The sequence below is a fragment of the Aulonocara sp. 'chitande type north' Nkhata Bay genome, linkage group LG1, assembly GCF_057382095.1.
Source record: "Aulonocara sp. 'chitande type north' Nkhata Bay isolate Kocher_YH1m ecotype deep benthic linkage group LG1, A_spYH_male_GT1.1, whole genome shotgun sequence".
NCBI classification, from domain to species: domain Eukaryota; kingdom Metazoa; phylum Chordata; class Actinopteri; order Cichliformes; family Cichlidae; genus Aulonocara; species Aulonocara sp. 'chitande type north' Nkhata Bay.
The window spans coordinates 1,968,086-1,981,740 of NC_141344.1; the positions used below are offsets into that span (position 1 = coordinate 1,968,086).

At 48.8% G+C, this 13,655-nt stretch overlaps 1 protein-coding gene across 3 annotated transcripts in view; it reads left to right on the forward strand.

Moving 5' to 3' along the window:
• The window catches only part of adamtsl3 (ADAMTS-like 3), a 210,193-nt gene that overhangs the window by 29,081 nt on the left and 167,457 nt on the right, over positions 1–13,655 (forward strand). For all 3 annotated transcript variants that reach the window (XM_086289669.1, XM_086289753.1, XM_086289837.1), the window contains exon 3: positions 3,177–3,290. In XM_086289669.1, coding sequence (XP_086145795.1) covers positions 3,177–3,290 — 114 coding nt within the window. The remainder of the gene's footprint in view (positions 1–3,176; positions 3,291–13,655) is intronic.

Sequence of the window (13,655 nt, forward strand, 5' to 3'; positions counted from 1 at the left end):
TAGTACATAGCTTATCTATGAGTGATCTCCAAAACTGTAGAATAACAGGGCAGCTCCACAGACAATGAAAAAAGGAACCAACAGCAGACTGACATTTGTTACAAAGATTAGGCAAAGCTGGAAACATCATGTGTCTCTTCTCGGGTGTAATATAAAGCCTATTTATAAGTTTAAACTGCCTTTCCCAAATAGAATTAGATGCCAAGGCTTTAAAAGGACGACAACACAACTCATCCCAAGCTTCAGCATCTATAGCGCCTACGTCTGATTCCCATTGGCCCTTGATTTTGTTAGAGTCATCCATTCTAAGATCAGACAGAATGTTATAAATCTTTTTAGTGATACATTTTAGTTGGGTAGTTTTTACCATGAGTGATTCTATAGGAGAAAGACCGAACCCTCCATTAAAATCCTTCAATTTAGAAGTAATATAGTGCTTTACCTGAAAGTACTTCAAAAAATCCTTATTGGTCAGACCAAACTTGCTTTTCAGTTGATTAAAAGTAAGAAGAGAGTTCTCATGAACAAGGGGATGATACATTTTTAAAGGACCTGACCTTGAAAACGTCTCAGAAGCTTAAGTATTTGAGGTCAGCCGCTGAAGCCGAACAGATTGCTCTTCCAACCCCCCCGAGCGTTGATTTCTGACCTGCTGCACGAGAGTTTCACTTCTGACTTTAACAAATAATCCATCCCACGCTGTGCAGCAGGCGATCCAGCGTGAACCGGCCGCCGCAGGGAGCTGCAAGTGTGACGGCTGTCCTGACACTCTCCTTCCACTGGTGTGTAAACTCAATTAGAGCAGCGGCCCTATGCCACGCTGCACGGCTACGAGTCAGTAACTCACAGCAGGACAGCTTGACTTTCTGTCAGTGTGTGTGTGTGTGGCCTAATATGGAGATAGTCCTCGTTTGGGATGACAAATCACGCCACTTTCAGGGAGACAGTCGGGCCCACCGGTGTTGCTCATGCCGACCTTGATTGGAACAATAAATCAGAACCAACAGCTGTCATGTAATCTCTGGTACAGTCGCTAATCAGACACTGAAAGGGGAAAAAAGGGCAGCATTACGCTGACGTATCGACCGTGTTTCCGGGCGTCGCCGTCGCTGGATGAGGCTCGAGCCCTTTTAATGTGCTGCAGTATTTCTTTTGTTTTTTTGACACCAACCCCCCAAAAACTATTCAGACATCATTCTCACCTTCTGGAGATTTCTACCCCTCAGCTGTAAAAGGCTGACGCGTGTTCTCGCCACCCTGCCGGGCGGGCGGCGTCGTCACGGTGTGTTCGCGATAAGTCGAAAACGAGGCGACGTAGGAGCTTCAAATTGACACGCAGGTGTATCTGCTAAGTGGCTGTTCACGTGCAGCATGTCTTCAAGCTCGGTTTTTGAAAGGTCACAGGTCACCTGATGGGCGACAGCCTATCTCCAAACAGTCTGATTTCTGAACGCAGACACCGTCAGTCCGAGTCGGACGTTCGGTCAGGATCTGGTAAATTTACTGATTTTAATAATAGAACAAATTTGTTTGATTATGTAAAATGAAGAATATGTTAAAATAATTGGTTGCTTGGTTACAGAGGCTTTGTTTCTTGGTCTCCACGGCTTATTTCGATGACTTGATGGCGGCTGCTCAGCTGCAAGTTTGCACTGACCGTTAAAATACGTTGCATGTGTGATGTTTGAGTTTCTCTTCATTTAGATGCAGTTTTCTGTTTTGGTGCAGCGGTAAGTTTCCCCCTGATTTGTCAGTTAATCACCATATCATCACACAGCACGTTGACCTGATCCAGAGGCAAAGATGCAGCAGGCTGATCGCAGACTGACTCCGCCTTTTTGCTGTTTTGTTGTCGTCTTTGAAGATGGCGGCTGACGTGGTCATTTGGACAGTTTTTACTCTCAAACAGATTTACAGAAAACTGCATACATTGTTTTTCTATACAGAACCGTGTGCAAACATCTTTGGCCAAATTCTCCTCAACTGTGTTAATAAAGAGAACGTGGATTAGTGTGAAAGCGAGCGGAGAGGTTGGCGAGTGATGAAGGTGTGTCCTCGCTGGCTCCTCGGGGAAACGCACAGCGGTGGCTCTTATGCTGCGTCTGTCTCTTAAGTGGCTTTAAAAGCCTGCAGGAGACGCCACTCCCACTAATCTCAACGGTGGATCGTCTCGCTCTCGTACAGTTCGAGTGGCCTGGAAGCTCGCACTCTCACAGTCTCACTGCCCCCCCCCCCCGTCCTCTCCAGGGAGCTCTGTAAATGCCACACGCCAGTTATTTCCATCTGCTCTGTGTGCAGCACAGATTCCACCCCTGTTACACCGATTATCGCTCTCTCCTGCTCAGACTCTGGGTTATGCTTATCATTCAGGATCCAGCGTGAGACTTTCGCCTTTCATACGTCAAAGTAATGAAGAATATTGAAGCATAAAAGCAGGACTGATAAAGAGCGAGCAGAGAGCAGCAGGGAGATTAATTCACACCCATGAGGAGCAGATTGTATCTCAGGCTCAGATTTATGCCCCCAGTTAGAGAAGTCGGTCTCAGAGTGGTTGGAAATGTGTTCAGCGAGGTCGCTCACACGTGTTCCTGTGCACACAGGAAGCAAACAGTTTGAACGCATGCAAGAGTCAACATCACAACCTTAATGGGTGCTCAGATTTCTCACAGGAAAAACTCAAACTTCCTGTGCAACAAAGGTTTAAATATATTTCACCAAAACTGTGGACGGTCTGTTAGTGCAGTGACCTCACAGCAGCCATGTTATTGGTCACATGATGTCATTAAAAGGCTCCAACAGCACAAACACGGTGCAGAGGTCCAGCTCAGGGGAAGCTAGCAGACAGCTAGCAGCTACACCTGTGTCACCATCCACCTGTCAGTCAAAGAGGCCACGCCCCCAACTTTAAGCACTAACAATCTGAACAGTTTGTGTATCCGCCTGTAAACATGTTTATTTTTTTCTATGAACTTTAAACGTGGAGCCTCTGCTGGACACTGGAGGAACTGCAGATTTACACATTCACTGATATCCTCTTTCTGTGTGTGTGTGTGTGTGTGTGTGTGTGTGTGTGTGTGTGTGTGTGTCTGTGTGTGTGTCTGTGTGTGTGTGTGTGTGTGTCTGTGTCTGTGTGTGTGTGTGTGTGTGTGTGTGTGTGTGTGTGTGTGCGCTGTCAGTGCTCAGAGAGTCAGACTGCAGTGTTCCTGCCAGAGTTCGCGCTCTCACCTCAGGGCAGCTTCATGGAGGACGCCACAGAGGATCACTTCCTGACCTACAGATACGACGACCAGGTGAGTCACCCGCTCCTCTCTGCTGCGTGCTGCACACCGTGAACTGAGCCGCTGATCGTCAGTGAAGCTGACAGCGTTCAGGCTGTTCATGCATGCAGATGGGGTTTACAGCGCTTGTGTGTTTGTGTGCGTGTCATAGAGCCGGTCCGGCTGAAGCAATAAGATATTTCTTTCTGACAGTTTCTGGTGTTTCTAGTTGATGCTGGAGGTCAGCTGTAGTTTGCTTCTGACATGGATGGAATATGTTTCTGTTCTCCTACTTTGTGTAGATCATGCAGCAAGCTCTTCACAGTCCAGAGAAGCAAACACGTCAAAAAACAATAAAAAACCCACAGAGAGACCACTACACCAGCAACATCACAACAATGTCGTATCGCGAGTGCAGTTTTGTGAACTGCGGGTGAGTCCCGCCTCTAATGATGCGCTCCGATGTTGGCGAGTTCGTCACAGAGAGATTCGGCTCTAGAATGGAAGAGAGTAGAAGTTGGTGCAGCTTAGGATGAACTTCATTCCTCAAGAGACATGTAAACATGACTCCTGAGCGTGTTACGCCCGCGGGAACGGCGCTGAGCTGCGAGGGGATCGTGGGAGAAATGAGCAGAGCGGCCTCCTGATGCCAAAATCACTCAGATCTGTGTGTGTCGTGACATCACACATCCGTGATTTATTCTTCAGTTCTCTCGCTGTTTCCTGTGGCGCGTGTTGATTGTTGGGACGTAAACGTTAGTCACGTAGAGCAGCGGCTGCATGGCGGCACGACTTCAGCCCAACGCTCTCTTCTCCTCACGTCTGACGCCTGGTTTTACTTGGATGCTCTGTGGCTGCGAACGCCTCACACGATCGTGTGATTGGTCCCAGCTTCAGTGCGATCTTAACTCAGGCTTTCTGAATGAGCGTCTCTCTTTTAAGCACCCGGCATCAAAAACAGGAAGCTGCTGCAGCAGATCACAGGTTTCACTGCAGCCTCGCACCTCTGTGGGACAGAACTTACACCATGTCAGGGATACGTGTTCATGTATAAAACAGTTAAACCGATTAAGGCTGCGTGTGGGTGTGTTCAGTGTTGGCGTGAGAGCAGATGGCGTTACCCCAGTGGATCAGAAGCCACAGGCTGAGCGACAGGTGGACCGGAGGCTCCGTCTTCTTCGCCGTGGCGCTCCGCGTGTGCTAACCGATGCACGCCGCAGTTGTTACTCGTCAGCAGAGCACTGCAGGGAGCAGATCTGAGTGTCAGCAGTGTGTTTCCTGTGTTTTTCCCACCAGTTAATAATGCGCTGTCACGTTTTCCAGCTCGCCGTCTGTCCCGCGTTCACGTTCGTGTGGCTGACACATCAACCAGGTGAGGTCCCAGAGGGCATTCCCCACACATCCCCAAAACCAACAAAAAAGGAGCACGGTTTAATTTGAGTTTATCTAAAGACGCCATCTTTCAGTCGCCATGACGATCAGATGAAGCAGCGAATGCTTTCCAGTCCTCCTCCCGTCACAGATGGAGAAGATGGGAAGCAGTTTGAAGCGCGCGGCAGTGCTGCGATCGCCGAGCATCGTGGATTCATAACCTCGCTTAGGTTTGTTTGTAGCCTGAAAAGCGATTAAAGGTATCGATCGAACGATTGATTCACTCACTCGCTCATTTATTTATCCGAGTTACAGTGACTGATACAAACGATTTACTCTCTGCATTCGTCTTCCTGGACATGCATTCCAAAGTTTTAGTTGTTTCTATTTTACACCTGAGCTTGGTTTTCCGACTCGTGCTGTCTGTAGTTTTCCCGACTGTGTCTTTGAGGCGCATTTTTCCTGAGTGTCTGAGTGGAAAACATATATTGAACATGCTGCTGAGCTGAGCTGGAGAATCACTCGACCTTTGTTTCTTTGCTTTCTTGGGCGAATATTTTGGTTTTACCATAAACATTGTAAACTGAGCAGGTAACCTGTGTGATTCAAATCACATACCTGGTAATTAGTGCAAAGTAAAATCAAAGAAATGTCAGGTAACCACATTATTGGTCACATGATGTCGATAAAATGCTCCAATAGGCTCCAAACACGGTGCAGAGTTCCAGTTCAGGTGAAGCTAGCAGCCGCCTGTGTCACTATCCACCTGTCCGTCAAAGAGGCCACGCCCCTAATAATGCAAACTTTAAACCTTTAAACATCCTCCTGTGCAGCTGTTACGATTGTCTTTAAATCACCAGTTTTTGTGATTTTTGAGCAGCAAAAGTGTGTTTGTTTGTTTTTTTTCAGTCACAGCTGTCACTTTATATTTTTGTTGAACACTTACACACTTTAAACCCCCGATTCATATTATCCACTTACATCTGCACAGAGCTGACCTTTCCTGTGAAAAACACTCAGAAAAGCTTTCACGGCCGTCGGTACGGCTGCTGACGAAACCGAGTTTAAGCCTCGCATTTTAAAAGTGCTGGACGTAGGTGTTGGTGCTGCAAGAGGTTTCAGTCTAATGTTGCATTCCTACCGAGTCGTGTGTGTATGTGTGCGTGTATGTGCGTGTGTGTGTGTGTGTGTGTGTGTGTGTGTGCGTGTGTGTGTGCGTGTGTGTATGTGTGTGTGTGTGTGCTTTGATGAGGAGCTAATTTTGCTGTTGTGGGGAAAAAACAACTTGTCATGGTGAATTGGATTAAAGGACTCAGGTGCGAGACTCCTTGCAGAATGACAGTGGATTTATTTACAGTGAAAAGGTGAGTTAACAGTTCGAGTCTATAATCCAAAAAGGGCAGTGCAGTGATACGGCGACCTCTCCTCACGGTGACAGTGCAGTAATAATCCACAACAACTCCTGGTGCCGGCTCCTCCTCCAATCCTTGAACCCTGGAGGCAGATGAGAAAAAACACACGCTCAATAACGAAAACGTCCTCTCCTTCACAAACCGGGTATGCTAATCATGACTACGCTACCCGGCTTAGTTCAACGTTCCAGCGTTGGTTGTGACTCAACCGCCCCGTTAAATAGGTCTGCGCTGGCAAGGTAATTCTGCACAGGTGCGATGATTCTAGCTTAGGACACTCCCCTCCGGTCAACTGCCGTTCCGTGCCACGGCTTCCGGAAGTACATGTTCCAGCAGAAAAACACATGCCCAGGATGGAGGAGAACACGACACAGTACACACAAACACCACAACTAATTGGCAAGACGATCAGTGAGGACCGTCTAGCCATGACAGTACCCCCCCATTAACGGGAGCCACCCGGCGACCGACCAAATTTGTCAGGGTGCCGGCGGCGGAATTCCTTCACCATAGCATCATCCACCAAAAACTGGAAGCCCCTACCGCGACGCCTGGCATCCATAATCCGCGTGATGGCATAAGCAGGAGCGCCGGCAACAACCCGGGCGGGCGGCGGGGGCCTGGAAGGCGGGCACAAAGGGCTGGTCCGGACCAGTTTCACCTGGGAAACATGAAACACATTATGAATCCTCATGTTGCGAGGAAGGGCCAAACGAACAGACACCGGATTCAACACAGCTTGGATCGAAAAGGGCCCAATAAAACGCGGGGCCAACTTCTTGGATTCAGTTCGTAAGGGAATATACCTGGAAGAGAGCCACACCTGCTGTCCAACACGATAGGCAGGGGCCGGAGTGCGGCGACGATCGGCCAACCTCTTATTCTGCGCCGTCGTCCTTAACAGAGCCGCCTTGGTGGCGCGCCACACCCGCCTGCAGCGTCTCATATGATGCTGAACAGAGGGAACGGCCAGCTCACCTTCAGTGATGGCAAGTAATGGTGGCTGGTACCCCAGCGACGCTTCAAACGGAGACACACCAGTGGCTGCCGACGTGCTGGAATTGTGGGCGTACTCAATCCAAGCCAACTGGTCACTCCAGGTGGATTGGTTCGAGGAAACCACACAGCGTAACATGGTTTCCAACTCCTGATTCGCCCTCTCCGCCTGACCGTTCGTCTGAGGATGAAAACCTGAAGACAAACTCACACGGGCCCCTAGTCCTGAACAAAACGCCCTCCAGACCCGGGAAGTAAACTGGGGGCCTCGATCAGAAACAATGTCTTGTGGAATCCCATGTAACCGAAAAACATGCTCGGTAAGGAGCCGAGCCGTCTCTAAGGCAGTCGGGAGTTTGGGCAACGCCACAAAGTGCGCCGCCTTGGAAAAACGATCTACAACAGTTAGTATGGTCGTGTTACCTGATGACGACGGTAGACCAGTGACAAAATCCAAAGCAACATGCGACCAGGGGCGCTTGGGGACTGGCAGAGGGTGCAAGAGACCGGCCTGGGGGGCACTGGGGGTCTTATTGCGAGCGCAGGTAGGGCAGGCCGCAACGTAGTCCCGAACATCCCTGAGAAGAGAGGGCCACCAAAACAAACGTCGCAGGAAACTCACGGTGCGGTTCTTACCAGGGTGGCAGGAGAACTTTGCTGTATGGGCCCAGTGTATAACCTTGCCCCGGACCGTTGTGGGGACGAACAGTCGTCCGTCAGGGCCCGTCCCTGGGTCCGGCTCCTGTTGCTGGGCCTCTTTAACCATCCTCTCGATCTCCCATGTGATAGCTCCCACGATGCAAGTGGCGGGCAGAATGGGTCTCTGCTTCTCTCCGTCATCCGTGTGTGGTGCAAATTGGCGTGAGAGAGCATCGGGTTTCGTGTTGCGTGATCCTGGTCTGTAGGTTATAGTGATATTGAAACGTGTAAAGAACAGGGCCCACCTGGCTTGACGTGCGTTAAGACGCTTAGCTGCCTGGATATACGCCAAGTTCTTATGGTCCGTCCAAACCACAACGGGGTGTTCACTTCCCTCCAACCAGTGCCTCCATTCCTCCAGGGCCAGCTTGATGGCGAGGAGCTCCCGATCGCCCACGTCGTAATTCTGTTCCGCTTGGGTCAGCCGTCGAGAGAAGTAGGCACATGGATGCAGCTTGCCACCCACCCGCTGGGAGAGAACGGCCCCCACCCCCGAATCCGATGCGTCCACTTCCACCACAAATGGTCGGGTGAGGTCAGCCTGGATCAAAATGGGAGCAGAGGAAAACAGTTGTTTCAAACGAGCAAATGCCTGCTGCGCGGAACTAGACCATAGAAAGGGCAGTTTGGGAGAAGTGAGTTGTGTGAGGGGAGAAACCACCTGGCTAAAGTTCCTGATGAACCTCCTGTAAAAGTTGGCGAACCCAATAAACCTTTGCAGTTCTCGACGCGTCTTGGGTTCGGGCCACTCCACCACTGCCTTCACCTTAGCAGGATCGGCTCGTAGCCGCCCCTCCTCCACAATAAACCCCAAAAACGGCACAGACTGAACATGAAACTGGCATTTCTCACCCTTGATGAAAAGTCGATTTTCCAGCAGACGCTGCAGCACCAGTCGCACCTGTTTCACATGTTCGGCTCGAGTCTTAGAGAAGATGAGAATGTCGTCTAAATAGACAAACACAAAATGATTAATAAAGTCACGCAGCACATCATTAACCATTGCTTGGAAGACAGCGGGGGCGTTGGTGAGTCCGAATGGCATGACCAGATATTCGAAGTGCCCCAAATGGGTGTTAAACGCCGTCTTCCATTCATCCCCCTCACGAACACGAACCAGGTGGTATGCATTACGGAGATCGAGTTTGGAGAAGATAGTCGCCCCTTGGAGTAGTTCAAACGCTGAGACAAGAAGAGGGAGGGGATATCTGTTCTTGACGGTGATCTTGTTCAGGCCCCGAAAATCAATACAGGGGCGGAGAGACCTGTCCTTCTTCTGTACAAAGAAGAATCCAGCCCCCAAAGGGGATGTAGATGGGCGAATTAAGCCGGCAGCGAGAGAGTCTGTAATGTAGCGCTCCATCGTCTCACGTTCAGGCTTTGAGATGCTGTAAAGCCGGCTGGTGGGTAATGGGGCGCCAGGGTGCAGATCTATCCCGCAATCATAAGGGCGATGAGGCGGGAGAGACACTGCTAGGTCTTTGCTGAATACTTGAGCCAGGTCGTGGTACTCTGGAGGGACGGCTGAGAGATCGGGTGCCTTCACCTGAGCCGCCGGATTTAGGGGCACTAAACTGGGCACCGCTGCACGTAAACAATGTTCATGGCACCACTCGCTCCAGCCTGTCACGCGTCCCTGAGCCCAGTCGATCTGCGGATTGTGCTGTTTGAGCCATGGGAACCCCAAGACCAATGGGGTGCCGGGGGCTTTAAACAGAAACAGGGAAACTCTCTCAACATGGTTACCAGAAAGAACTAAAGTCAGATCGACAGTGCGATGGGTTATTGCCGCTAACGGGCTGCCGTTAAGAGCTGAAACCTGAAGAGACTCCCGGAGAGGAACCGCGGGGAAGCCCAACTGCCTAGCGAGCGATTCATCCAAAAAATTTTGTTCAGCTCCAGAGTCCACTAATGCACGGCACTGGTGAGTGTGAGATTGAAAAACCAACTTAGCAGAACAACTCAGATGGGGAGCAATGTTCATGGTCGCACCCGTCAGTACTCCCACAGCTACTGACGGGCCTGGTCGTTTCCCCGAGAGGGGCATGCGTCAGCAAAATGTCCCTTCTTTCCACATGCAAAACACTCACCCGTCTGGCGTCTCTTCCTCCAATCTGTGGAGCTCAACCGTGCTCCGCCTAACTGCATCGGCTGCTCCTCCTCTTCCGCTGACCGCGGGTCCGTCCCCTTCCACTCCAGGGCCGGTAATCCAGTCCGCCACCCAGCGCCTCCCGGTGTCCGCTTGCTGAACTCCCGAAGGTGATCGTCCAACTTAATACATAAATTAATCAATGCACTCAAGGTTTTAGGCAATTCTTTGGAAGCCAACTCACGCTTCAGTCCCTCGTTCAGACTGTTCAAGAAAGCTCCCCGGAGCGCCATCTCCTCCCAACCAGTCTCCTCAGCAAGAATCCAGAAATCCACCGAAAAGTCAGCGACACTCCTCCGGCCCTGTTTCAAAACAAACATCCTATGTGCCGCACTGTCAGGGTTAGTTCCTTTATCAAAAACACTTCGAAATTTGCTCAAAAAATCAATGTAGGAAATCTGAGGCTGGGAGTTTAGGACCGCTTGTGCCCACTGCAAGGCTCGACCTGTCAACAGCTCCACCATCAGGGTGATTTTAGAACAATCAGTGGCGTAAGCCTGAGGCTGCTGCCTAAACGTGAGGGCACACTGCATTAAAAAACCCCTACTCTTGTCCAAATCTCCGGAAAATTTTTCTGGGACTGGCAACAAATGTTCACGCCGTGGCGGAGGAGGGGAGGGGGGCAGTGGGCAAGCAGCAGCGACGTTGATCGGAGGTGGCACTGGTAAAGGCCCCCCAGCAGCTCCAGGTGGAGATAGCAACATACCTTTTAGCTCTGTCACAACCTGGATTAGCGCTGATTGCTCCTTGGAGAAATGTTGTAACATGTTCTCATGGCGTTCTAGTAGCGCCGCCTGGAGCGACAGCTCGCGCCGCCAAGGTGCCGAGTCCGCTGAGTCCACTTGGCTGGAACGTTCTGTCATGGTGAATTGGATTAAAGGACTCAGGTGCGAGACTCCTTGCAGAATGACAGTGGATTTATTTACAGTGAAAAGGTGAGTTAACAGTTCGAGTCTATAATCCAAAAAGGGCAGTGCAGTGATACGGCGACCTCTCCTCACGGTGACAGTGCAGTAATAATCCACAACAACTCCTGGTGCCGGCTCCTCCTCCAATCCTTGAACCCTGGAGGCAGATGAGAAAAAACACACGCTCAATAACGAAAACGTCCTCTCCTTCACAAACCGGGTATGCTAATCATGACTACGCTACCCGGTTTAGTTCAACGTTCCAGCGTTGGTTGTGACTCAACCGCCCCGTTAAATAGGTCTGCGCTGGCAAGGTAATTCTGCACAGGTGCGATGATTCTAGCTTAGGACACTCCCCTCCGGTCAACTGCCGTTCCGTGCCACGGCTTCCGGAAGTACATGTTCCAGCAGAAAAACACATGCCCAGGATGGAGGAGAACACGACACAGTACACACAAACACCACAACAAATTGGCAAGACGATCAGTGAGGACCGTCTAGCCATGACACAACTTGAAAAATGTAAATTGTTCTGAGAGGTTTTCTCTACTTTTTACACCATTGGACTTAAGCCTGAGCATGACGTGTCTCTCTCTCACACACACACACACACACACACACACACACACACACACACACACACACACACACACGCAATGACCCCATTCTTCTTCTTATAACTTCTGCAATATGCAGATTTCTTTCCCCCGTTTGATTCAGTGACGCAGCGCGGTGAAGGAAAGCGATCCATCTGGCTCTGGAGTGCGGTTAATAAGGACATCTCGCTTTGGACACAACCACATAAATCTTGTTAAGAACTTGAGAGCACACTGTGTTTTGAAAGCCTTGCAGCTGACAAATATCATACAAATGGTCCCTAATGAAACACAGGAACCTTGTTTGGAGTGATTTGACTTGGATGAGCTGTCTGGAGCTCTCCGGCCGTCTCAGGGTTGCTGTTGTTGCACCGCCGTGTGCCAGAGACTCACAAAGGCTGAGGATGGCATTGTGTTGCTGTAAGGACATTTGTGACTCTAGTGTACGGTGGTGTGTATCGCTGGTGTTTCTGTAGGTCTGTTACATGTAGAAAGGAGTGAAATCCCTTCTATCAAAGACTTTTCTGCAGAGCTCTGTGATTCGCCTCCAAGTGCGCGTTGGTGTCGAGCTGAAATGGAATCGGGCACCAACAGGAGACCTTCAGAGAACACCTCCCAGCTTCAGTGCATTTGAGAATGAGTGTAACTTGTGGCCTTTAAAGACTTCTGTGCATCTGTGTATCCAGAAAAGTAAAACACTGCAAGTTTCCATTCTGAAGAGGAAAGCTGTACCACAGCCGCACAAATACAAGCTGGGACAAGTTACCGACATATGTCGCTTATATTAGTTATTTGGCGAAATATCTCAAATTACTGATGACTAAAAATGTAAAAAGTAAGGAAGAGGTGGGAGAAACACTCTTCATCCATGCTATCAGTGCTGATGTTGCATAGTTTGTCCACCAGATGGCGCTCTGTAACATCTCTGTTTGGCAATACGTGTCTGAAAACGGTATTCATTTTGCTGACCAATACTTTTTGTGATAGCTTTCGTCACCGACCTTTGTTTCTCACCAAAATACGATGTTTTTACTTTGGTCAACCAATAAAAATGAGATGAAAATATTGTGGAGAGATGAGATCCAATCAAAACTAATAAAGTTGTGCAGAAAGGCGGGACCAGTCCAGCTAGCTCCCAGTTTCTCATGAAAATGTGACAAAATGCTTAAAGAGAAGAGAAAAGCAGACACATGAACACATTTCATGTGACGTCGAGGAAAATAAGACGCTGAGGAGGAACTCTCACTGTAACGACAGACTTTCTCTTTATTTAGTCTCTACAACCTGATTCTGTTTAGTCGACTGAAACTAAAATAATTTATTATAAATTACGACTAAAATCGAATTATTATTTGCTGTTAACTGAACACTGACTGGAAACAGAGTCGAGTAGACGAGCGACCCGCGACTTGTTATGACAATAACACAAGATTAATATTCAAATGCAGTTTAAAAATATATCATCAGGACTCAATCAGAACTCCACATAACAAATGTTTGGAAACCGGTTTATGTTTGTACTGAATATCAGTCTCTACTCAACATGTGAACAAATGAATGTGCAGGAAGTTTTGAACTGTTAAAATTCAGATCTGAATAAATAAAAGTTACTTTTTTAGCTGCATGTTTCTGCAAAGAAAAGACAGAAAATTCTCCAAATATCAGTCAGAACTGTCAAAGCTGGAAGCAGGTAAACACTGAAGAGTAAATCATGTCTGCATGTGAGTCGGCAGGGAAAATATTAAGTAAAAGAAGCTGAAAATAAATATTTTAAAAGAGCACACAATGCTCAAGAGCCGGTGTGTGTTATGTTCCAGACATTTCTGTTACCAACTGAGACTCAAAAGGTGCAAATTGGTGCATAAAAATTCCCCGAATGCAGAAAATGAAGTGTCTGATGCTCAAACTGAGCGTGATATGTTCCCAACAGAGACGTCCTGCTGGAATCTCTGCCGCTGCAGATTCATTCTCATATTCCGGGTCAGCTTCAGCCTCCAATCAGGGTGAGAAATTATCTTCAGCGGTGGGAGAGAGACGACCTGAAACAGCTTGTTTCAGGCGAGGGGCTGTGCAAAGAGAAGTAAGGATTATTATTCAATTCAGTTTTATTTAAACAAATCACAACAACAGTCGCATCAAAGTGCTTTATATTGTAAGGTCGACCCTACAGTAACACATACAGAGAAAACCCAACAATCATATGACCCCCTGTGAGCAGCACTTTGGCGACAGTGGGAAGGAAAAACTCCCTTTTAACAGGAAGAAAC